Source organism: Thalia democratica, chromosome 9 (assembly GCF_965202585.1).
Source record: "Thalia democratica chromosome 9, ktThaDemo2.hap1.1, whole genome shotgun sequence".
Classification (NCBI taxonomy): Eukaryota; Metazoa; Chordata; class Thaliacea; order Salpida; family Salpidae; genus Thalia; species Thalia democratica.
Window position 1 is genome coordinate 8,668,931 of NC_139173.1, and position 26,197 is coordinate 8,695,127.

The 26,197-nt window shown below is 23.8% G+C and overlaps 1 protein-coding gene across 2 annotated transcripts; it reads right to left on the reverse strand.

Annotated features, from left to right (window-relative positions):
* Positions 1-8,384: 8,384 nt before the first annotated feature.
* Positions 8,385-21,880, reverse strand: LOC145844409 (histidine--tRNA ligase, mitochondrial-like). 2 transcript variants are annotated; one of them, XM_082951806.1, is made up of 10 exons: positions 21,739-21,880; positions 21,212-21,394; positions 20,667-20,765; positions 19,288-19,410; positions 18,832-18,942; positions 16,515-16,704; positions 13,659-13,777; positions 13,236-13,391; positions 8,957-9,133; positions 8,385-8,695 (listed from the first exon to the last, which is right to left on the reverse strand). In XM_082951806.1, exons 1-10 carry the CDS (start codon positions 21,829-21,831, stop codon positions 8,489-8,491), a joined length of 1,458 nt encoding a protein of 485 aa, XP_082807932.1. In that variant the 5' UTR covers positions 21,832-21,880; the 3' UTR covers positions 8,385-8,488. The 2 variants fall into 2 exon arrangements, with proteins under 2 accessions (XP_082807932.1, XP_082807933.1); XM_082951807.1 differs by lacking the exon at positions 21,739-21,880 and having other exon boundaries at positions 21,198-21,310.
* Positions 21,881-26,197: the final 4,317 nt, after the last annotated feature.

Below are 26,197 nucleotides of genomic sequence, written 5' to 3' on the forward strand. Positions count from 1 at the left end.
TGTGTTTTTCAAAAGGTTAAGTATAAAGTCATACAAAAAAAACTATGATAGTTATTAAAATATTCAAACTAAGTTTATTCAGTTAGCGTTAGGAATATGTTTGTTTGTATATATGTTGTTTATTGAACGAAAAAAAGCGCTCAAATATTTGGTCCTAGGACCTGGTGAACGAAAAAACCTTTCGGTTATCGAGTCATACACCAGGATATAGTTTAAAGTCATGTCCAAGACAATATAATGTATAGATAACTTTTTTCGTATAAAAGTAACAACTCAACAAATAAGCATTTTCGTTTCTTAATATTTTTAAGTAAGTAAGATATTTTAATACTTCTTGTAAATTAGTTTATTGTTCAAGTACATTGTTTTTGTAAAAAAATATTTTATTTTAGATGATTGAAAATTCAGAGTAGTTTTTTTATTAAAGTAGTTAAAAAACTAAAGTTTAAACTAAACTAGTTAAAATAATTAACAAAAACAGAAATTTAACTATTTTTTAGAATAAAGACAGTTCTTTAATACAAAACAATAATTAATTAAAGATTTTTTTACCTGTTTATGGTATTATAATTTATTTTTGAAGATTTTAGTAGCATTTGAAATTTATATATACAGTTTATACCGTTTCAACAGTTTTTTTCTTTTAGATATCTTATAAATATCAGTTAATAATTTAGGCAGGTTTTTATGATTTGAACTTTTGTATACTTAAACAATGCAAAAAAAAAATTTCAGAATATAAACTTAACTAAAGACAATATATTAAAATATTTGTTCAAAAATAGATAGATTTGATTTTTTTTACTATCATCTTATGAGTTTTTCAATGCAATTGTTTTGCATCTTTTAAAATATAAGTAATGTTACTCAACCAACAGTAACTTTGAAAAAAAACTAATAAAAAAAAAAAATTGAAATGTATAGTGTGCCAAAAAGTTTGTTCTTAGTCATAAATTATAAAACAAAGAAATATTTTTTCTTTGATGAGTTTTTGAAAGTAAACTTTTTATTGTTAGTATGAAAACATAAAAACTCAATCGCTTAATAAAACCTGATGTAATTTTTAAATCTTTATATACTTTAGATAAAGTTTACTTTTTTTTTACTTTTTTTTTCGTTATATGTTGAATAAAAAGACATTTTAATAAAAATCAATTTCTATAATATTTTTCAAATCGTAGTCGTGTATGATGTCAATAACTAAAAATTACTTGATAACGTTTGTATTAACGTTTAATTCAAAAAAGTATATTAAAGTAATAACTTTAAAATAGAAAAGCGTTACCTATATAAAACAAATAAATGTAACAACGTTTTTGTACTTAAAAACTAGTTTGTTTCTTCAGAACTTTATGTTATCTTACATTCTATAGTTAATTGATAAGTATAACAAATATAAGCCTCCTTATCTTAAAATTCCAGGAAGACTAAATATAAATAAGGAGTTTATTATATTATATCTTCTTTTCGAAAATTCAACAAAAGTTTTAACATTTTCTATAACTTATACTATACAGCTAGTTGAAGAGAACCATATATTATATATATAAACATATATAATGATATTTAATAGGAACAATGTAATAAAGTTTATTTTGTTAGCATTAGCGATATCTTTGGTTGTATGCATAATTGTTTTTTCATCATACAAAAATAAAAATTTAACAAGTAAGAATATTAATTTTTGACTTAATTTTAAGTGTGTTAAAAAACCTTTAGTATTTGTTTAAATTATTTTATTAATTAAGTGAAAGATATAATTTTTTAATTGTTTGTTTTTATATATTTAAAAGTTCCGAATAGTATGTTTATAATAACATTTTCATTTAATAAAACATTGTAAAAGTGTTACATTAAAATCTACATTTTAAATATTTTGTAGAAAAAAAAAGTATTTCATTAGAAAACAGTTAATATATCTTAATATTTTTTATTGGTTTATAGTATATAAACTATTTGTTAATGACTTGTGTAAAATAAGACATTAATATAAACATTTTAAAATATATCAACAGTTAAAGTTTTAGCTTTACTTTTAAGTGATTCATGAGTCTAAACTAATAATGTTGATAAGTTTACATTATTTTTCATTTATATAGAACGATGCAGATCAGAAAGTTTTGTTGTAATTGTTAAACTTTAAGAAATATAATTCAGTTCGTAAAATATAATTTTTGCATACTTTACAACAATTATTAGTACTACTTAACCATAGGTGTAGCAGTTTTGGAAAAAGTAGATCTTTTTTTTATGTTTAGTGAAAACAAAAAATTTTTACCTGCTATAAACTAGAATCAATTTTATAAAAAAAAAGTAACTCTTATTAAAGTACTGAGTTATTTTAAAACTTTTCTAGGTATAAAACTAGTAACTCGATATCTTTGTTTTTTATCGTCGACCGGACGTTTAATGACGTAATTATTAAGAAATCACGTGACAATTGTTTGTGTAACTAGTTTTTATCTCGGTCAATAAAAAAAATAATTTTGAAACTAAAAAAAAAAGCTATTCTGATTGTATTTTGTATGTTTACTTAAATGATTATAAAACATAGAACTTTTTTGTAGTAGATAAGCTTCTTTCTTTACAGGCTGTGCAGAACTACCCGAACTTATATCGAACGGAAGAGTTGTTGTAAATTATAAACCAGAACGAAACAGATCAATAGTTGGCACAATTGTTACTTTTAAATGTAACAACGGCTTCAAATTAACATCTAATGTATCTGAATATGTTTGTCAAAGCAATGGAAACTGGAGCAGCCAAGTTCTTAATCCAAAATGCATATTAGGTTCGATTTAATATTTTCAATTTTTAAGCTTTTAATGTAACACTATTTTTAATGATAAAAATTTTTGAATACGTTTTTAGCGAAAAGCTTTTAATTAATTTTTAAATCATTTGGGAAGTTTTTCAATACTAAACTTAAATACTACAAGCTCTTATAATACATTTTATTATTCTCACTAATAACATAAATCAGTTATTTCAACCTTAGTTTCGAACTTATGCAATTTTTCAATACAATGAAGTATACGTATTAAGTTTAGTTTTAAGGACAAAAAAATAGTGACACTACTCTTAAAATTTTTAAACTTTCTCCTAAATTCGTTTAAAAATTAAAAAAACAATCTATTTCTTTTAAATCTCATAAACTTACTTTAAGTTTTTACACAATTATATTGGCAAAGTTAAGTTTATAACATATTTCTCTTTTAATCTCAGTTGAATTTATTATGATTAACATATAATTTTGAAATTTTGATAGTAATTATATAAAATTTTGTACTTATTAATTGTTGAAATTAATAAAATTTCAGCCTGTGGTAAACCGCCTGACATTCCACATGCAACTTATGACAGTGAAATATCCGATTTGTACTTCGAAGGAAGTTCATTAAACTTCACTTGTGTTTACGGCAAAGAAACAGAAACATTCAAGTCAGTACTCAAGTCGTCTATAGAGTGTTTGAATAAGAAATGGACAAAATATTCTGCTTGTCCAAAACATACTTTGAAAAGTTAGTTTAGTATTCTTTATGTTAAAGTCGCATACAATCTTAACAATGTTTATCATACTGTCCTGGACAAGACGGTAAAAGGTATCCGTGGTGCGCGACTCGATTTTCGTTTTTTCGTGCACCAGGTCCTAGGACCAAATAATTTGAGCGCGTTTATTTTGTCGTTCAATAAACTATACTGTGGCAATTTATTTTCAAGTAATCGATTAAAGTTCAGTTTTTAAATTAGATAAGTTTTATTTCATGTGTATAATTGTAATCTAAGATTACTTTATACTACAAAAAAGTAATATGTTTTACTTTTAAATGAAAATTTTTCATTTGACTAGAATAAACATAAAAAAGTCAAGCTAAAAAACTTTATTTCTAATCTTGATCTTTCAAGTCTTGAAAAAGTCATTTTACTTAAAAATGTTTTTGATAATATTCGAGCAGTCAATAAACTAAAAGTAAAACAGAATGTCAAAAATTACCCCAAAGAAGTCATAGCAATTTAGAAATTGTTTACAAATCGTTCCCGACCGAAACAAAAGATATAATATGGTCGGGTTCAAAGATAAGTTACACTTGTGAGGATCCATTTAAACTTTTTGGAAAAATCATTCTGACCTGCCAAAATGATGGAAGTTGGACTCCTAAATCACCACCTGACTGTGTTGCAGGTTAAAATAAATAAATTTCGTATTTTATTTATTACCTATCACTACTAAAATTTATATTTCAAAATAAGAGTTATAAAAAGAGAGTTATAAAGAGATTAAATAATTCGTTTTTACGTATAGTTTAGCAGAAGTTGTCGTGCTATGTATTTGCTTCGTTCATAAATTTTTTTTCAAAACAATTAAACAGTTTAATTTGTATAGTACTTTAGCTAAACTGAAATTTAAAAAGTTTTATTTGTAGTTTTTAAAGGGGCTATATAACTTGCTACTTTTGTTGAAACTATATATAGTCTGTTTTTAAGCGCTTTTACTAAAATTTATATTTCAAAATGAGAGTTATAAAGAGATTAAATACTTCATTTTTACGTATAGTTTAGCAGAAATTGTCGTACTATGTGTTTGCTTTATTTTTATAACCTTTTATCAAAACCAACAAACTGTTTAGTTTGTGTTGTACTTTAAGCTAAACTAAAATTTAAAAAGTTTTGTTTGTTGTTTTTAAAGGGGGCTACATAACTTGCTACTTTTGTTGAACCTTTATATAGTCTGTGTTTAAGATTAAGTTTAATTTATCATAACTATACCTTAGAATTTTATTTCATAAACTAAAACACGAGCTCTTAACTTCTACAACAAAAATATAATTTAAATAGTAATGCTTGTAATATAAGTTTGTTTAAAGAAAACACATAACTATACTTTTGTTGAAAAATTTTAAATATTTTATAAGTTTTGAGCTAAAAAGAAATCTAGTTTTTTACAAGTTAATGTTTACTGAAAAACTATAAAAATAATGTATTAGTGTTGTGTTATACTATATTTTAAAAATTGTACAGTTCATTTTGTTGAAATATGTCAATTAATGTTTGTTAATTTATTCTGATTAGACTATCAGTTATTCTAGAGTTTAATAGGAACAAAAAATTAAAACTAAAAAATACTTGTTTACATAATTAAAGTAAATGGTTTCATTCTATTTAAGTTATAAAGAATTTATTTCAGTAATAAGTTTGCAAATGTGCTAAAGGTTAGTGTTTAAAAGCGTAGATATATTTATTTTAGTAAAAGTTTTGTAGATGTAAGAAATGCTTCGTTGTGAACGAAAATTAAATACTAATTTCTTTTTTATTGAAAACGTCCTTTAAAATTAAATTCAACATACGACAAAATCCTGACTAATACACAAAAATAAAATAAAGTAAAAAAGTTTATACTATTTTAAGATAATTTTTTTTTATGTCATTTAGTAAAACATATAATCTTTTTTACACAAAAATAGGAATGATACAGGATTTAAAAAATCTTGTCTTTACTTTTAATAAGTTTTAAGTATTTTTGTAGTCTTAGATCGTTTCACTAAAAGTTTACGAAATCAAAAACTAATGTAAGCTACTTATTTATTTTTAATTTACTATACTCAAAAATTTAAAATCACTTTAGAGACAAAACAACATTTCTAACAGAGGAGTACACTTTCAAAATAACATCTGAAAAAGGAAATTTCGACCAAGTTAGAAAGGAATGTATCCAAATGGGCGGAGATCTTATAACAACTAATATGAAGCCACAAGGACATAAATACCACCAGTTTGTTAACAATTTCAAAGCTTTAAAAAATCAACACTACTGTATGCACGAATTTCTAAAACTAAATTACAAAAATAAAAAAGTTTCAACTTTTGTTCATTGTTTGTCTACTTTGTAGTAAACCTATTTTAACTAATTTTAAAATTTTTGGACAGTTTAATATTGCATAACTAGTTTAGAAATACCTAAACAAACAAATTTATAAGAAACTTTTATTATGAACAATCATCTCAACAAATATTTGTGACGTCGTAATGCTAATTTAAGGCGAATCAGAAGTTTAGCGGAACACTTTGGAAAAGATCTTTGGGTTGGAATTACCGACCGTGACAGTGAACAAAAATGGACTTTTGTCACAAATAATGAAGAGTTTGACCCAAACGATGAGGATACCCTATTTGGGTGGGACGTAGGAGAACCAAACGACAATCAATATAAACTTGGGTGGCAAGATTGCGCTCGTATTTGGGATGAACATGGTTATCTAAGTTTGGATGATTATCACTGCTGGTTTAAACTTTTTGGGTTGTGCGAAATAAAAAACTTTTAGAAATGTTTTAAATATGTGCAAACATAATTTTATCAAGTACTTAATTGCATACTTTTTAAGTTTATTTTTTAAGAAAAAATCATTTTTAAGAGTATTTTTTTATATTTTGTATTTAACATAATTGTATAAAGGTTAAATTTACTTGTCATAAAACTAAAACTATAGGACATTATCTAAATTTTCTTGTAAAAAAATATTTTAGGAAAAGTTATTTCTACAATTACTGTGCTTTTACCTTACAGTATAATTTATAAATCAAATTGAATGATTTATAAACAAAAGAAATAACTAACTAATACATAAAAAAAACGTTCTTTTTACAAATAAAAACAACTACAATGTTTTTCATCGAAGTACATAAATTCTAAAGTTATTTTCATAAAGGTAAAAACTTTTAGCATGAAGCTTTTTTATTCCTGAACAAGGATTAACAATATTAGTTAATCTTAAAAATATGATTAAGTGTTGAGGTCGATAATAAATGATGAATTCGAAAATTTAAAAAAAATGTTATATCTCGGTGTAAATTTATATAAAATAACTTTGAATTTCTTAAAATGTTCTCCACATATGCTCAATAATAATTCTAAAACAACTTTGGGTAATAAAGTTTGAAGTTAAAAGTCTTTCAAAAAATGTTAATGCTTTTAATTTACGCTAACAGGGTCACAAGTTGTTAGTAGCTTGAGGTTTTCGATTCATAAGCTATTTTTTACCTCAGTTAGATTTTTCGGTAATGAATTATTAACAGCTAACTTTTTTCGGGAAATATAAAATCCACTTAAAAATTCCAAACTTGAGTATAATCTATCTATTTCGTTTGTTTATACTCTACAAACTTATAGGCTTAAAATTTTATAATATAACAATATACATATATATAGATAATTAAGTTTAACATAGTAACATTTTTTTCTAATCGATTATAGAATTTTCTAAATATGTACATATAAAAATATTTAAAGATGGTTTTTAACTTTAATAGTAATAGTTTAGAAACAGGCACATTTTTTGATAATTACTTTTTCAATATGGATAAAATCATGTACTTTTTCGTTTTTATGATCTCTAGCAAGTTTTTAAGGGATGTATCAGGAATATATATACTTTTTTTGATTTGTAACCAATCGTTTTGAAAAATCACGATGCAATACGAGAAGTTTTTAGTTTAACAACAATATCAAGTTTAACAAAGTCAAGTTTTAAGGTGCAGAAAATAACTTTATATATTACGTTTAAAACTATAAGTAGTATTTTCAGAATATTCAAATAACAACCATCCGTAACAGAAACACACTGGTTGAAAGCTTAACCTAATGTCAAAAAACTTTCAAATTTACATATTGGTTAAATTTATATCCGTAGTTAAAATATGTTGCACTTATGTATTTAACAACATTTACAAAAATATTAGAAATTTATATCATATACAACTGAATTACCCGAAAAAAATCTAAAAATCTTATTTTCTATATTGTTTATGCTGTTTAAATTATTCTAAAGTTTATTTACGTTCATTTCTTTTAAAAATTATGTCTTTATTTTTTTTAATACTAAACTTTAGGATTAAACAAAATCAATTTAGGCAAGACTAAGTAATGTTAGTCCAATAAATAACACATTGATAATAAACCAGGTTTCAAAATAAACTTAAAACCTTTTAATAATCAATTTTAATATCTATTTTCTAAACTGAAGACAAATAAAATTATAAACTCTAAAAACATATTATATTATACTTAGAACAAAACTTAGACATACAAACAAATTAAAACAACAATTAATTCACATTTACTGTTATGGATAAAAATTAACTATTTAAATCAGCTTTTATTACTTGAAAATATTTTTGATTAAAAGACTTTTAAACTGTAAAAACTGCCAGAAAATAGATTAATGTTTATAAGTTAATTATATAACTTTTACAATCTAGTATACTATATTTTATATAAAGAATAACTGAGTTTAAATAGAGATTTTAGCTCAAAATTACTACTTACTTTTTAGTTCAAATTAACGCATAAAAACATGTTTAAGTTTTACTCAATTTATTTTGTTCCACACAGAGGAAAAAAACTGTTGAAAATAAACATTTTTCATAAACAGAGTTCTTCTCACAAAACATTTTCTAACATCAAATTTTAGCCTAAAACATTTATGTTAAAACATCAAACTTCATTCAAAACAGCTTTAAGTTGTTGTATTAAATTTTCCCGCTTCACAGTAGTTTCCTGCCTGGTTTCAACATTTCTGATCTTGACGACACCTTGTTCTATTTCCCGCCTTCCAAGCATCACTGCAATCGGAATTCCCTTCTTTTCACACTCCTGCACTTGCTTGTAGAATGTAGTTCTGTCCTTGTAAGAAATAGAAGCCTAAAAAAATATATAACTTGTACAATACTCTCAATTATTTAAAAGACAAGTAAAACCTGTTGTAAAGAGGAAAAAATATACATACAAAACCTTGTTTTTTTTTCATACTAATCATGTATGTTATAAACTAAGTTATTTATTTATTTTTTAACTATAGTTTTAGTTTTTTAGCTAAACTCCTTAAGACTACTTAAATTGAGAAATTTCTATTGTTTGATTTAAAGCAAACTAAAATATAGTTTTAGCTTGCAATTTACTAACTGAAATTTCGTTTTCTCTCAAGTTTTGCAGCAACTCTAGTTTTTCCAGCAAAACACCGGGCTTGGGGGAGCAAATAAATACTTTTGTGGAATTCGTGTTGCTCGCTTCACCTTTCAGTTTGGATTGCAACAAAACGAATACTCGCTCGATTCCCACACTGAAGCCGACGCATGGTACCTGGAATAAAATTAAGTGAAATTAATTTATGTTTTATAACTTTTTATAAAATTTCTATAAGTATTGAGAAGACTGATATTTTTAATTTTGAAAATTATTAGTGGGTATTTGAGTAGTTTAAAACACCATAAACTATGATTATTATTGAAGTCTTAACTATAAAATATTGCTCAATTTGCTGTAATGAAAAGAACTTAATTACATAATTTTGCTTGTTAAATATAGTTTTACAATATGGACAAAACACATGTTTTCATTCTGCTTCAGAGTAATTATCAAAAACTTTACTACGTTTGATTTCTATTATTAGTTTCTTATTTTTTTAATTACTTTTTATATCCAAACTTTGTAACTTGGGCTACTTAAATAAACACAATAAAATTTACAAAACTAACTAAAGGTAAAAAAAACAAATCTTCAACTTAAAACTTTAATTTTTTAATTAAGGAATATGATTTAGATACTTGAATTTTTTTTTTGTTCTTTTTAAGTGTAACTTAAGGTACAAACAGGTGATTAAAACAGTTTGAAATAACTGAAATAAATTGGTGTTTTAATTCAATTATTTTTATTTCATTGCATTCTTTAACATTTTCTTATCAGTTTTTAAGTCGTTCACGTAATATTTTTAAAATCCTTAGCATTGAAGTACCATAAACACCATAATAACTTAGTTAAATTTTTAAGAAAATTTTACAGCATATTTTTTTACTAAACAAATAAGGCAAACTAAAATATTTCCGTGGATATACTTTTGATAGATATTTTTCAAAAATTATTAATCATCAGTAGATTTATATGTTGGTAAAACTATCTTTTGTTTTGTATAATGTAAAGTTGGTTTTACAATTACAACTCATGTTACCTTTCCATTTGGGGTATGACTGATTAATATAATTTACACTTAGCAACTGTAATCTTGTTCAATTACAACAGAAAATAAAAGTTTCATAAATTTGGAAACTTTTGAAGGTGAAATAGCACTTACATATTTTCTTAATAATTCCATAAAGCTTCTTTTTAATAAAATTTAACATAGGCTCAAATGTTGAAGCTAATAAGAGTGAAATAAAAATTGTATTCTATAAAATATAAGATTTTCCTTCAAATTTTAAGATAAAAAATTTTTTGAGAATTTTTTTTCATTTGCTACACAGTTTCTTAAAAACTAAAAAGTAGACTTAAACGAAGTACTTGAAAAAAATTAAGACTAAGAATTCAAATTTACAAGATTTTTTTAATAAACTTAAAATGTTAACATATTTAATGTATTGAAATACTGAAAATAAAAAAAACATGACCAAAACTCTTGAAAAACTCCCAATTGAAAATATAAACTTTTTCTTTAAATTAAAAAAACTTTTAAATTTAAGTACAAAAGTAATTATTAAAGTTTTAACTGAAAAAAATTGAAAAGTGTTGTTGAAACATTTTCCATCGATACTAAAAAAAACTTCCCATATGTTTAGCTTTATTCTATACTAAGTCTATAGAACTCACTAACTTTGATCCCTTATATATTAAAACAAATTTAACTTTTAATATCTGTTGAAATTCTGAAATAAAATTAACAAAACAAGATTAACTTGTAAAATCAAGTAATACTCCTGTGGCTTTAAATAAAAATAACAATAAAAAAATATTGTTTCATGCTTAATAGTTTTTAAGAGTAGTCAAAACTTCAAGTATGTTCATTAAATTACAAAAAAAAACGTTTAAACTCAAATATTTATTATTATTTTTAATATTAGGATTCCATGATATTTGGATACCCTGCTTATCTTTAAAGTAAAACTTTTAATAAAAATATTACTTTTTTTTCACAATCTATTACACTATAAAAAAATTTTTATTCCAGATTAGGACTACTCTGTGCTTAGAAATTATACTTCTGAGAATAATTTTAACGCTGTATAAATGTTTTATTTTAAGCCTATTAAAAACAATATCTTTGGACAGTAGATTTATATCATATGCTGTTTTGTAATTGATACTAAATTGAACTCTTAGTCTTCATAATTTAAAGATTTTTTTCAAATTATTTTGTCAATTTTGTACGATATTTAAACATTACAACGGTTGCAGGTTGCAAGGTATAAGTTTTCTATAAGTAGGTTCAAGTATGTTAATGTCTTTTTAGAAATTAAAAAATGTGCTTTTGCTTTAATAACTCATGAGAAAACCTTAAAGTAATTCGAAAATAATTTTTGATGACTATTTTCAGAAGAAAAAAAACTAGTATACTACATCAGCTAGCTTTGAAATCTAATGACAGCTATGTTTTTATATGTTATATGTTTTGGTTTTAAGAAAACAAATAGAGAGATCTCAACTGCTAGAGGAGAAATAATGAATTTATTCTTAAAAGAATAAATTAATATTTTTATATATTCTAAATTATTTTTCATTTATACTTAATATATATGAGTCCCATCACACGATATAATTGTTCTTTGGAACATCAACTTAGTTATTTTATATTGAAATATAAGTATTACATTTTAGCCTCTGTAAAATATTCACTGAAAACAAGATAAAAAAAAGTATTTTGAAATTACGTAGTAAAAGAATCATTTCATATAATATAAATTTTTCATTTTAATTTAAGATATAGTAATTTTTGTATAAAGTTTTGTATGTGTAGATTACATTTTTTGATTGCAATATTTTGGGAGTCATAAAGTTAATCAAAAATCTATGGTACTTTTAAATTTTTGAGCTAATGTCTGCAAGCTTTTAGGGTTTAAAATTAAACAATTTGTAGTTCAGTTATGTTGTAAATTAAAAAAATTGGATAACAAAAATTAAGTCATTAGATTTTACAAAAAAATGCTTTTGAGCACAAGGGAGTCTTTGTAATTAATCGAATACATAATTCCTTACGGTTATTTTTTTAATATTTGACAAGAAGTAAACTGTGGTTATTTTTAAAAATTAGTCTAACACTAATAAAATAGACTTCAAATAAAACAGTTTTTTTTTAATTGCATCTTCAATATGGAACCTATTTATCTCACAAACTTTAAACCTTTAAAACTACTTTAAATTTTTGTGTAGATTACATTTTTTGATTGCAATATTTTGGGAGTCATAAAGTTAATTAAAAATCTATGGTACTTTTAAATTTTTGAGCTAATGTCTGCAAGCTTTTAGGGTTTAAAATTAAACAATTTGTAGTTCAGTTATGTTGTAAATTAAAAAAATTGGATAACAAAAATTAAGTCATTAGATTTTACAAAAAAATGCTTTTGAGCACAAGGGAGTCTTTGTAATTAATCGAATACATAATTCCTTACGGTTATTTTTTTAATATTTGACAAGAAGTAAACTGTGGTTATTTTTAAAAATTAGTCTAACACTTATAAAATAGACTTCAAATAAAACAGTTTTTTTTTAATTGCATCTTCAATATGGAACCTATTTATCTCACAAACTTTAAACCTTTAAAACTACTTTAAATTTTTCAACAGATATTAAGTATCTGGTAACAGAAATAAAACAAGAAAAAAAACAACTTCTCAAAGTTAATACTAAGGACCATATTAGTGAAAAATTTCATAAACACCAGTTATAGAGCAAATAAAATAAAGTTTTAAGAATTAAAATAATGTTTCTACGAAACTAAAAATTGAAGAAAATTTTCTAAATTAAAAATATTAAAAAAGTTGAAGAGTTATTTTATGGTCTATAATCTTGTTTAACTTTTAAAAATACATCTAATTCGATGATTTTCCGCAACTTTACGGTTTTTGGCCACTTTTTCTTAATAAAAATTAAGATTGACATTGTAATCCAGAAATAATCAGTCAGTAAATATAAATTTGGAAGTATTTAACTCAGTCGGAATAAAACTAATCGAAATTAAAAATATGTCTTATTATTCAGTGTTATTTATTAGTTTTTTTTTTTTTAAGTTTCTTAACTTTGCCTCCAAACAGTGATAAAGTTTATATATCATAACATCATACAACAACTAAAAAATTTTTAAAAAGTTTGAAGTCAAATGAAATGTCTCTTAGTGGTAATTTGTAAACAATTTTACCAATACTTGTGTAATTATCAAGCAACTATAAAACTTATTTAAATTAAAAACCAGACAAACTTGCGTATTTTTCTCACTGAACTGCCCAATCATACCATCGTATCTGCCACCACCAGCAATCGATCCTACTTGCAACTTGTCATCAACAAGTACTGCTTCGAATATGAGACCGGTGTAGTAAGACATTCCCCTCGCCAGGCTCAAGTCTATTGAAACCTGCGTACAAGAGTTGTTGAAATAAAATTTTATAAAGAAGGTTTGTTAAAGCTTAGACACAATTAGTTTTGATGGCTCACATCTGCTCATGTCAAGGCTGCAACAAACACAGAAGTTTCAGTAAAGTAAACTCAAACAAAGATAATAGACCCAAAAAATTTGAGTTTACAAAAATGATTACAATAGTTTATATAATGAACTATAGTAATGTATTTGAAACATTGATATTGAAAGCAAATTTGAAGGTAGAAGGAATTTGTTACTGACTTTTGTGTGTACGTTCAAAGCTTTCAAGTATTGCAGCAGAGTTTCAATGTCTTCTATTCCCTTCAGTGCGGATTCGTTTTCTTCTAAAGTTGCTCTCAGTTCTTCTAATAAATCATCCCCTGTTAAATCTATTTAGTGAGAAAAAAAAAATTATATCACAAAAAGTAAGAAATCAAAACCTACTGCTTATTTTAAAACCTTTAAAGAAATTTTTTAGCATAAAGTTTCAAGTTTTTTAAAAAGTGCATCAAATATATTACAAATACATATATTACTTACAGAGTTGCCGAAGGTTTTTGAGAAGTTTCTTCCAGGCTTTTAAAAGTACAAGTTTTTGGGTCTATTGTTGAAGGTATAAAATTGTATTAATTAGTATAATAACATAAAAAACATATTGTAAAGCTAATTTAAATGCATTTGAAAAAAAATTTGTTAGTAACAAAAAAAATATTTATATGACAGACTTTTTGCGTCAAATTAGAATTTCATTATTTAAAATGTAAAAATTGTTTAAAATTCCAGGTTTTTTGGCAAAACTAGTTAGTATTATAACACTACTAAAGTTTAATTACAGTAAACTCTCGCAAAATTACGCACTATCGATTAGTTAAGTATTTTAGAATTCTCATTAAGTATAAAAATACCTTGAAAATATTTAATTTTGTACAAACCAAGTTTATTGTAGGTATTGAACAATATATTTAGTTTTGTTACATAAAAATTTAAATGCTAAGTCACTTCTCTTTATCTTTAAACTTTAAAAAAATATGTTCTTTCACCAATGTATAAAAATTTAATTGTACCTCAGTGTACATATTATTTTGTTGATTAATTCAGTTAAAGCTCTTACTAAACCATATGAATTCAAATGTTAATGATTGAGCTGTAAAAAGCACTGCTTTCACTAAATAGTAAAAAACAATTAAACTATATCAGTGTCAAATAATATTTTTGTATAAAAAAATTACATTGGCATTTATTTAAATTTATTAATAAAATATAATTTTAATAGAGATAAAAACTATAAAATTTCCTTTAGTTTTAATATTCTATTAGCTTTTAAAAAAAAATTTGAAACAAACGTATAGGGCAACTCTTTTATAGTTAATTTTATTAAAATTGATTTTCTTTAAGGTTTAATATTTAGATTAGGGCAAAGGGGGATAAAATTTTTTTTTGGAAATTAAGCCTTATTTTTCACATAATTATTTAGGACATGTTACTTTTTACCGTTTGTTAAAACTCATAGTAGCTTTTGAGACATAAGCGATCAAAGTTGGAGCGTTCAATAGGTCCTTTGTGGGAGGCAGAAATTAAAATGGCAAAAATAGACTATTTCACTAAAAATCTATCTCCTCCTTCAAATTTTTAGCAATTGTTAAAAAAAAAATCACAGTAATCTTTAACAAATTTGAAACAATTTATAGAAACTATTTTTTTAATTTTGTACAATTTTTTAATCAATACATAAACAAAAAACTGTCTTTTTATTTGATTTTGGTCATATATTTCTTTTATGGATTTTTTTTTTCAAAAATCCGCTTCCTACAAGTATTATCAAAAGTTCGTTTGCTGAAAATTTTAGCTAAATTGCTTTAAAAGTAAAAGAAAAGATAGGTTTCAAGTAAACTTTTCAAAGTTCCTAAAAAACTGACCATTAATTTTTTTTGATTCTATAGGGTTGTATCGGATTTTTTATTTTATAAAACTGGTTATATCTCAAAAGTTAATTGATTTTTTTTTGTTTCATAAAAAGCATATTATAGTATATACTGTAAGCTTTGGAATAAGAGCATAAGTTAATTTTTGTTTAAAAAAGTTGAACCCCCGTAAGCCCTTAATATAAAAATATAGAAAACAGGACTAAATTCTAATCTGTTAATTAAACCTATGGCTTTAATTTAATATATAATGAACATTTTCATAGAAAAAGTTATTCTAAACTAAAATTAACTTTCAAATATGTTTTATTTTAATTTTTTTGTTAATAAAATAAAAACTTTTAAGTTTAGTTCGTTTTAAAACAATATCTACATAACTATTTGAGAAAAAATCTGGGATCAGGTAGAAAATTAACATGGAGTTGGAAAACAATAATACTAAGTTTTGTGAGGTCATATTTTTTATTGTTCAAACTTTAGGGGTCATTTTTTACTTGTTCTAACTTTTTTATTACAGTCAATTACACTAAATTAATTTAATTTTTTTCTTTCACTGTTACCCCTAACCCTTACTCTTGATTGGTGACTTATTTTTCTTCTTACTACTTTCTATATGTCAATTTTTTTTTAATTATTACTGTTACTTCTAACCCCTACTCTTGGTCACTTTTTTCGGTTTTCATTATTTTGTTTCTACTATCACTAGCACCCCAAACCCTAACCCTTAGTTGGTATTTAATTTGTATCATTCATTTTTTACCAGCTTTTTACTAAATTTTTTAACTAACTAGTATTTTGATCGCATTTTCTCGTTACTGTTTAACGTTGTGTACTCAATTCAAGTTCCTACTTGTTATTATATAAATTTTTACAGATTTTAAACAACTGAAGATCTCGTTTGACTAGTTTCAAGCGAGTGAAACATTGTATTGTTAATAAAATTTAAAATTTATAACTATTTAATTATAATATTTTTTTACTAATCGTTTTAGGTATAACAGAACAAACTTGTTTAGTTTAAAATTTTATTAGAAAACAGTTAATTATTTTTTCCCAAAATAAACTTGGGGTCATTTTTTTTACTTGTTAAAAGCTGGGGTCACTTTTTTACTTGATCCAAAATCAGCATAGATTTTATGAAACTTTTTTAAATAAAACTCAATTTTATTTAAAAAAACTCCGTGTTAAAACTGACCTTTTAAAAACATGAAATGCTTTATCTTGCTAACAGCAGTTTCGTTCACACCAATGCCAAGTAGAAGTTTTTCCACTCCATTCCATTTAATTTTGTCCATTCGGTCAATAATTGAACAAATATTTTGAAGTTGGCTTTTTGAACAACCAGCAGATATTAGTATTCCATCAAGTATTCTTCTGTCATTTACCTGAATGAAAAAAATTTAAAAAAATAACTTTAACTTTATTATAATTATTATTATATAACTATATTAAAAAAACTATAAACAGTATATAAGACACTCAGTAACCAATTTAATCTTTAAACAGCTTATAAACATAAGTGTAATGCAAAAATAAACGATAAATCTTAAATGTACAAAACTTGTTTATAATCTTTTTAAGAACATTTGAAGTCTTAATTAACTTTAAACAGCATATAAAAGACACTCAGTGCAAAATTCCAGATAAGACTTCACACTATTTTCATCAGTGGATAAATAGTAATAAATTAAAGATAAATTTAACTTATATATAAACAGTAGTAATCATTATAAATAAACATTTGTTGCTTTATTTACTTAATGCTCTTTTTGGTGTTTATATGTTTGTATTTCATTCGCTCCAATATTAGTATATTGATTAGTTTTGTGTGATTAACATTGTATGTGATTAATATATGTTTATGATGATTACTACTTTTATATATAAGTTAAATTTATCTTTTATTTATTGATATGTACCCACTGATGAAAATAGTGTCAAGTACATCTGGAATTTTGCACTAAGTGATTTAGCGTTTATTTTTGCATAAAACTTATGTTTATAAGCTGTTTTAAGTTTAAATTGGTTTTCTTTTGTACTTTTTTTGTTTTTAACTATTAAACTTTTTACGATGTTTATAACAAAATTGAACATTAAGATTATTTTTATGATGAAGGAACTTATTTCATTAGAAATAGTCAAGTATAAATTTGAATACTTTTATACAAATTTGTTTCCAAATTTTCACTGTATGAAAGGCAAAACTCTTTATTACAAACCAAAAGTTTATATAGAGCTTGCAAAAAGATAGTCTTTATAGTTTACCCTAGTTTCCAAATTGATCTAGTTTTTTTTTTTTTTTGCTTCCCATTTTTAAGATTGGTCCTACTTGTATGTAACCAATAAAATCAGTTGTGCACATATTTTAAGTAAGTTCTAAACTTAAGTTAACAAAAAAAACAAATCTAGTTTATTTACACATTAACTAATTATTTTAGAATTTTTTATCAGGGTTGCCAAATATTTTTTGTAATTTTTATACATGTTTTTTGAATTTTTTGCAGTTTCTACAGGTTTTTAGGTTTATTTTTAGAATAAAATTAAACATAAGTTGAAAAATTGTCTTTAAAAAATAACAATTTCAAAATATAATGTTTTTAAGCAAAAAAGTTGAATGATACAAAAAATGTCTTATCATTATGATAGATTTTTTTTTATTTAATCGAAATTTCGTTAGTCAAGATGTAAAAATAGTTTAGAATTCGAGGTTGTTTTTTAATCAAAATTTCTCAATTTCAAGGTTTTTTCTGTTTTTTTTGCCTAAATTGTCAAATTCTAGGTTTTTCCAGGATTCAACGTTTCTTGGCAACTCTGTTTTATAGAACAAAAAAATCTGTAAAAGCCAAAACACTTTGTAATTAGTTTTTAATTTGTACTTAATAGAAAAATTTTGTATATAAATTTGTCTTGTTTTTTAATTAAAATAACAAACTGCCCAGTTATAATAATAACTTCATGTACTTACATTATCAGACTATCAGACTTCCATAAACAACTTAATCATTAATTATAAAAACAATTTAACTTAACACATTTTGTACCTTAATTTATTTAATTGTTATAGTATCTACTGCAAAAAAGTGCTTAGTTAAAAATAAAGTAATATAAGAAGATCTCTCTAAAGTTTTGTTTAAGTTATCACAAAATCAGACCTTAATTTACGAAAGAATAATAATAATTTAATGTAATTGAAAATGCAGCAGTGTTTCTTAAAACCCAAGACAGTTAGATCAGAGTACTTAAAAACAGCAAAGTAGTTTTAATCCATTATTCATTACCATTTATCAAAAAATATGTATTTCTTTTACTAACTTTTAATACAGAGCTAGTTTTACAGAGCTAGTTTACAGAGCTAGTTTTAAAATTTTGGAAACGCTTAAATAACAAACTTAAATGTTAAAGTATAAAAACACTCAGTTAAAAACTTGGTTTAAGTAAATATATCACTAAAATGTTTAAAAATTTAAATATACTATATAGTTTAAACACCAAAAGCTCAATAAGAAACAAACTTTGATGTGAAATTTTCCAACATCTAATTTAGATAAAATTTCACACAATAATGCCAGACATTCTGCATCAGCTATCATATCATCATATTTTCCAACTATGTCATAATCACACTGCAAATATTATAGAATAACAATTTAGATTAATTTTTAGCTCAAAACTAAGAAAAAATCAGTGGTTATAGTTTGCTATTTTAAATTGTTAAAAACTTTTAAACTGAAATAAAGTGCATATGCTTCTTTACATATCTTTTGTCATAACCAAATTGGAGTATTTAGTAAAATGTTCCGAGCCAAAGGTTTAAAAAAAAATCAAAGTATAAAATTAAACTTAGGGTAAAAAAATGTCTTAAATAGTATAAAAATATTGAAAACAATGTGTAATGCTATTTTAAAGGTGTTTTAAATTTTAAATAAAGTTTTAAACGATAGTATTTTAAATGACTTAAGTTGTAAGACCTGGACAAACTGTCTCAGCCTTCCTTTATGCAACAAAGGATCATCTTTTCTGAACACTGGTCCAACCTGATATACTTTCATCTTTGATATTTCTTTTGTTGCTATGTAAATTGACAGTGGTACCTTTGAAAATATCAAGTAAATAAAAACTATACTAACTTGGCAATTTAAATTAATTAAAGTTGGGACAACTTTTTTATCAAAAGTTATTGTTTGCCCTTGAAAACATGCAAACAGTTTGTGAAAATACAAAACATATCTTAAAATTACAATAAAAGGGCATACTCACAATCACAAACTAATTCTTTAATCTTCATAAAAAAATATTTGATAGCAAAATTTAGCAAATACTTTAGATAATTAAAATAGTTTTAAAAGGTACCAAATAAGCAAAATGTAAAATTTAGTTTTAAAGTCAAAAAAAGGCAGAATTTTTTTTTTTTTGAAATTGGATCAATATAATGTTATTTTAATAAAAACATTAGACCTATTTGTAAACTAAAAGTACTAATTTAAAAATACAAACTTTAATTGACTATTGTTTCCTTTTTTTTTAATTTAGTTAGATAACTCTGAAAAAAAACTATTATTTTACCAGGGGTTGGCAGATCAAAAACAAAACCTTTTTAATGTGCTTAAAAAAACATTTTTTTAACTATTTTTTGGAACAATAAAAATTTAGGCTATAAATCATGCTTAAAACACAAAATTTTGAAATGAAGCTGTGCGGGCCCTGAATTTTACCTTTTTTTTTTAAATTTATTCCTCCGGTCCATTAAAAAAGATTTTTAAATGTTTTCACTATAACAATGCAAAATGCTGTTTGTTTAAGCTCTTTGTTTGTATAATATTATAAGAGACTAGCTGTGTTAAACAAATTTATTTGGGGTTACAAGACTATTCAAAGTAGAACAATTCTAGTTTCTAAAAAAAAAATTAACAGGCCACAACCAAAAAAAAATATTTGTATGAAAAAATTTAAAAAGCGTTTGTAGGTCTAATTGATAAATAATTAAAAGCAAAAAAAAGTAAATCATTAAAAGAAATATTTTTGTTTACTAAAAATAACTTAATTTTAAAATTTATTTTAGCCATATATCAAAATAAATTAAACTTTTATAAAAATGGGTTTGTAAAAACTAAATAGACTTACATATACTTTTTTTCAAACACATATTACTGTTTGAGTTGTAATTCTTTGAATATTGTTTTAAGAATTTGAATTGTTGGAATTAAAACTGTCTGATTTCTAAAAAATTGTGCACTCCTTTAAGAGTTCAAAATGCTTCTTGTTTAGGCTTTTTATTTTTTAACATTATTGTTTTGTAAAGGTTTGTACAGCTTGTTGATAAATATTTCAAAGTTCTAGTTTTACTTACTGTAAGATCATACCTTAAGGATTGGTCTTCTCTTTTGTTGGTAGTTTTTATTTCAAAAATTTGCTTTTCATCCATTCCACTATTACAGTCTACTAACTCCTATTGTTTTAAACAACATAAAAAATCTAATAATTTTATTATCAAAAAATACTGGAAACATACTTGTGAAAGGTTGTGAAAAAAGTTATGGTTTTCTCAGGTATTTTGTTTAAAAATAACTGCACAAATATAAAACTTATAACTAAATAAATGTAATAAAACACATATATAAAATAAAAAAGTAAAATTTAGATAAAATATTTAAATTAGTTGTTTTGAATTTTTAAATTATAAGCATATTGTTGAAAAAGTTGTACCTAAGTGATCATTAAATTTTTCCTAGTTTAGATTTTTTTAAACATATTCAAATAATGGTTATTACTTTTAACTGTTATACAAGTTAATAACTCTATAAAATGTTTTACATACAAGACTTCACCACAGCATAAAAACCTCATTCAAAAAAGTATAGAAGTTAAATGACAAACTAACAGAAATTAAAAAACCTTAAAAATAGTAAGGGGAGTTTCAATAGATACTGCTCCATGCTTTTCAAAAGTCTCTTCAACTTTTTTAATGATTTGTTTTCTTATTTTGTTTTCGGATGGTGAAAAATACCTAGTTCCTTTAGGATTACTTAAATAAATTTTTTGTGCGCTGATCTTTTTTGAAGAATTATCTTTCAAATTCTGCAAATTTTAACTTTTTGTATATTTATTAATACTTTAGTTCAATTTAAGGTAACATATATTAAAAAAGTTAGGTTTCTGTTACAACAAAGTTAGTATTTTAACTATATCAAAAGTTTGTATAAATACTTAACAGTTTGATTTAATATATATTAATGAAAATTAAATGCTAAAAAAGGTTATTAATATAAGAGTAAAAAAAATCAAAATTAATTACATATTGTTCTAGTTATATTCTAAAGTTTAACACAATTATATATCCAAATAAGCTACTTGATACTTTACTTTTATTAATTGATAATTAGTTTTAATGTAATTTAAATAGTTAAACATTTTAAACTTACCTTAACAGATGTACTAAAGTTAGTTGCAGAACAAATGATAGGTAATCTTCTTTGTGTAAAACAAGAAATATTTGAGATAACAACTTTAAACATGATTTATCTTGCTAAACTTTATCCTGCTAAACTTTAAATTGAAAACAATAGAAACACATGTTTTGTACAGATGTAAACTAAATTATTATTCTAATTTTCGAACTATTTCACTATATTACTTTGAACTTTTTATGTAATTAAGGTCATAGAGGTTAAATCTCTATTTTAAAAGTTAGTCTAATATTTCTAAATTATTAACTTAGCTACAGTTTGTTTTTTTAGTTGTTTAGAAAAATTAAAGCTTCTATGAGATATAAGCTACCAGATTGTAGAGTTCAGTTTAGGTTATGGTCAAAAGCATGCTCACCCATGAAACATTATCTATTTTCTAACAAAAATCTATTACTTCCTACAGTTTTTGAGCAATTATTATTAAACTTTCTCATTCTTTTATTTTTTTGAACAACTTGAAGGAAGTAGATTTTTTTAAATCCAACTAAAAATTGTTTATTTCTACACAAATCTGATTCCTAAAGGGTAGTTGTAAGAATATTAGAAAATTTTCTAAAAATTTAATTAATTTGCAATAAAAACGTAAAAGGCAATAGATTTTTATTAAAACTTTTCAGAGGTCTGCCATAAACTTTTCTTCCATCAACATTGTAAAACTTATTACAAAATTCATTATACTTCAAAAACTAATTTCTTTAAGTTTAAAGATAAGAGCTCATGTTAGTTTTTGTAAAAAAAGGTGTTATACCATAGTAGTTTTTTTTGGTATTTACCTAGGATGATGTTGCACCAATATCAAATTGAAAATGTATATTATTCAATGTAATTTTTAACCATATTTTTCAGCTAAAAATGTGTATTTTATAAATAGATAAATATAGTTAAACTTATTTATCATAAACTAATAAAACTTAAATATTTAATTGCTTTTATTTAACAATATAAAGCCACTATATCAATTAATTTATATTGATTAAAATATTAAAAAATAAAGTCGATTAAATAATTTAGTTTATCATAAATAAATTTAGTTCTTACTATCTATTTATATAGTTTGTTTAAAACAAAGTATCTTTTTAGGTTAAACATACTAGTCTTGAAACATTAATTTTTAGAATATAATGATGATCAAAAAAGACATCAAATATAATATACTATAGTATTATATTGGTGTGACATCATCCTAGGTATTTACCTTTTTTTTTTGTTCAAAAAAACCATACTTGGCAAATATAGATGTTTTTAAGGTAAAATGAAATTTTTAATATATATGTATAGTTCTTAAGCGTACATACAACCACAACATGTCTACAAAACTTTAATTTTTTTTAGAATGAATTTTTAGTGTTAGAGTGCTTGGTCCAGTGAAAGAGTGATTGTTATAAATTATTGTAATAAATTTGTTTATTGTTGAGTTATTTTACTTGTTTTTATTTTGTTATTGTGTTAGAATTAAGATAGTTTTTTATGTTTTTTATTAGAAATTAGATGTATAAGTATAAATTTGATACAAAAATTTTTATTTTTTTTTTAATTTTTTTTTTTTTAATTTTAATATTTTTTTTTTTAATTTTATTTAATATTTTATTTATTTTATCTTTACTTATTTTATTTGTTTATTTTTTATTTTATTTTTGTTATTATCTTTTGAGTTTTGAACAAACTTAATACTTACAAATTTTAAAAACTCTTATTATTTATTGACTTTATTGTTGATATATATGTATATATTATTATCCATACAAGTAGTATTTTTTTTCATACTACAGTATTTCTTTATTCTAGTTAGTTTTTTATGTTTTTAGAACTAAATACTTTTAATTAGATATTTGTTTATTTGAGTTTGCAACAGCTGATTGTGAGTTCACACTGGTGGCAGTGATCACATGATTGGATTGTTGGTGTGTTTTTTGTTGTAGCTCGGCAAATACTTACTTGGGGATTTGAGCTTCATGATTTTCCCACACTTTGTGGTTTTTAGTGTTAAGATTTTAACCTTGTGAGTGTTTGCTAAATGACGTGTCACCAAAGGTTTTTTTCAATAATAGGTTAGAATTAGTTTTTATTTTGGTTAGTTAATTTTTTTTTTCTTTTATTATTACATAGACATTTTTATTTTTAGTTAAAAGGTATTTTTTTTTTCTTAGTAAATTTAAAGATAGGGCAAGTGGAATAACATGTGATAAGCTCAAACTCACTTGCTTGACCTTCAGAAAACGTTTATGTTGCAGAGGGGAGAGTGAGTATTTTCTGATGTTTTTCTACCTTAAAAAAAAAAAATAAAATAAAAAAAAATAACTTAACTACACTGTAGCCTAGGAAAATGTAACCCAAAGTGATCCCAGTCAATTTTTATCTTTATTAATTTTAGATTGCTCAATTTGATCTTTTCTTCATAAGGGAACTCTTATTTATAACATAATTAAGTTTCTCATTACATTCCCCTATCTTTTAATAATTATTATGCCAATTGGGTTATTTAAAATCAAAACACATTTTTTCTATAAAAAAAATCCCCTGTTTTAATTTGCAGCTTACACATGCAAAACAGAGTAGCTTGAGCATTGTGCAAATCATTAGCATAATGTAAAATTATATTTACCAAGTCAGCAAAACAAAAACACTTTTTTTTATGTTACTTTTAGTTTTAACCATAAAAACTTATTTTTATAATTTAATAGTTATATGTTTGGGTAAGTTAGGCTAATGATAAGCTTCATAGTATAACATAACAGGTCAAAGTTGACTCTAGAGTAATATTTTAACTAATATAATGGTATAAAAAAACTTTATACTGAGTTTAAAATGACTTGAGATTAATAACAAAACGTAACTGGTTAAATAAAACTAATGATTTTTTTTTCTAGTTTTTACTTAGCAAAGCACAAAGTTTTTTTTTGTAACAAATTATGTCGTTAAAGACAGTAAATTTTATTTCAAAAAACTTTACTTAGATGCAGAAACTCTAACTGAAATCTATTTATTGTTGACTTAAATAAATATGAAAATTTATAAGCTATTGAAGCATAAATATTAGCAGACCTCAATCTAATTAGTTTTCAACCTTCTTTTTCGAACTAAATTTTAGAAATATTACTTAACACTTTCTGGTGTGGAATAGTAATCGACGAAAAATACTCCAGAAACAATTACGCAGATGATCTTAGTTCTGCTGTAGCAGTATTACAAAAGCAAACGGCCTTTGCTAAAGCCTTTGCTAATGAGTATACTGAGTTCAAAAAAGAGAGAAATGTCAAAACAATAATACAAAGAAGATTTCAAGCAATAAAGAACTATAAAATGTCAAATATTTTTTAGGATTTCTATAAAGTCGAGCACAGTTTTTGATACTAGTACAAAGCTATGCTAGTTATAAAAAGTATCCCATATTACGCTTCAGGACCGTGATAGTTTACTTTCTTCTAAACAAGAAACTAAACTATACAAATTTGAAATGTTTTTGTAAAATTGCTACAATTCTAAGTTACAACAATAAAAAATAGTTTAAGTTATAGTTTTTTAAAATATTTCTATGTTGTGCACTTTTTCATTAATAAACATATTTAATTTAATCTAAGCTCGTTATTTACTCATCAGAAAAGTATTTAGAGAATTTAGCTGTTAATAATATAACTTACTGTTGTGTTGAAGGTTTATATAAAAATTTTATTCACAATATCTCCCAGTTTCTTCAATTTTCACAAACTTTTAAGCTTCAATTGAATAAATAAGTCTTAAAGAACATAAGTACTTTAAAAAAAAATTTATTTAATCGCTGATTATACGTACAAAAAAACATTAAATTTTTTTTAAAACTTAAAGCTAAGTAAAGTAAGTTTTAAATAGTTATCTCTATTTTTTTTTCTCTTTGTGTAAATTTTATTTTTTAAACTCATTAAAGTTATTTGAAATAAAGTTCCTTTTATTTAGTTTCCCAAAGTGGGCCAAATGGCCCCCTAGGGTGCCATGACAGATACTCAGGGGGCCATGAGCAGCAAAGGAGCCACAGGGGGGCCATAAGGCCATAACTTGAAACTTACACTAGATATTCTTGAGTTGCAGATGAAGAGCAAAAAACAGGTCTTATGTGTATTCTATGGTAGTTTAGAAACTTACACTAGATATTCTTGAGTTGCAGATGAAGAACAAAAAAATTAAAAAAAAAAGGTCTTATGTGTATAGTTTATGAGTAACCTATATGTTGAAGGGGGCCATTGCTTTTTCTAACTCTTTAAAGGGGGCCATTTGCAAAAAAAGTTTGGGAAACCCTGCTTTATATTACAGCCACTAATATTCATAGAAAAATATATTAACTAATTTAAAAATATTAGTTTCGAATTATTTTAATGTCATAAACTTTAGTAACATTAGTTTGTAATAAATTGTATAAGCAGAGTATTTTTTTAAATTTAGT

Excerpts from the sequence above, each read along its gene's own strand:
- LOC145844409 (XM_082951806.1), bottom strand. The coding sequence starts at position 21,831 with ATGTTTAAAGTTGTTATCTCAAATATTTCTTGTTTTACACAAAGAAGA. Across the intron at positions 18,943-19,287 it reads GGCTGAGACAGTTTGTCCAG|TGTGATTATGACATAGTTGG; the intron begins GTCTTACAACTT and ends TAATATTTGCAG. Across the intron at positions 13,778-16,514 it reads GCATTTCATGTTTTTAAAAG|GGGATGATTTATTAGAAGAA; the intron begins GTCAGTTTTAAC and ends TAGATTTAACAG.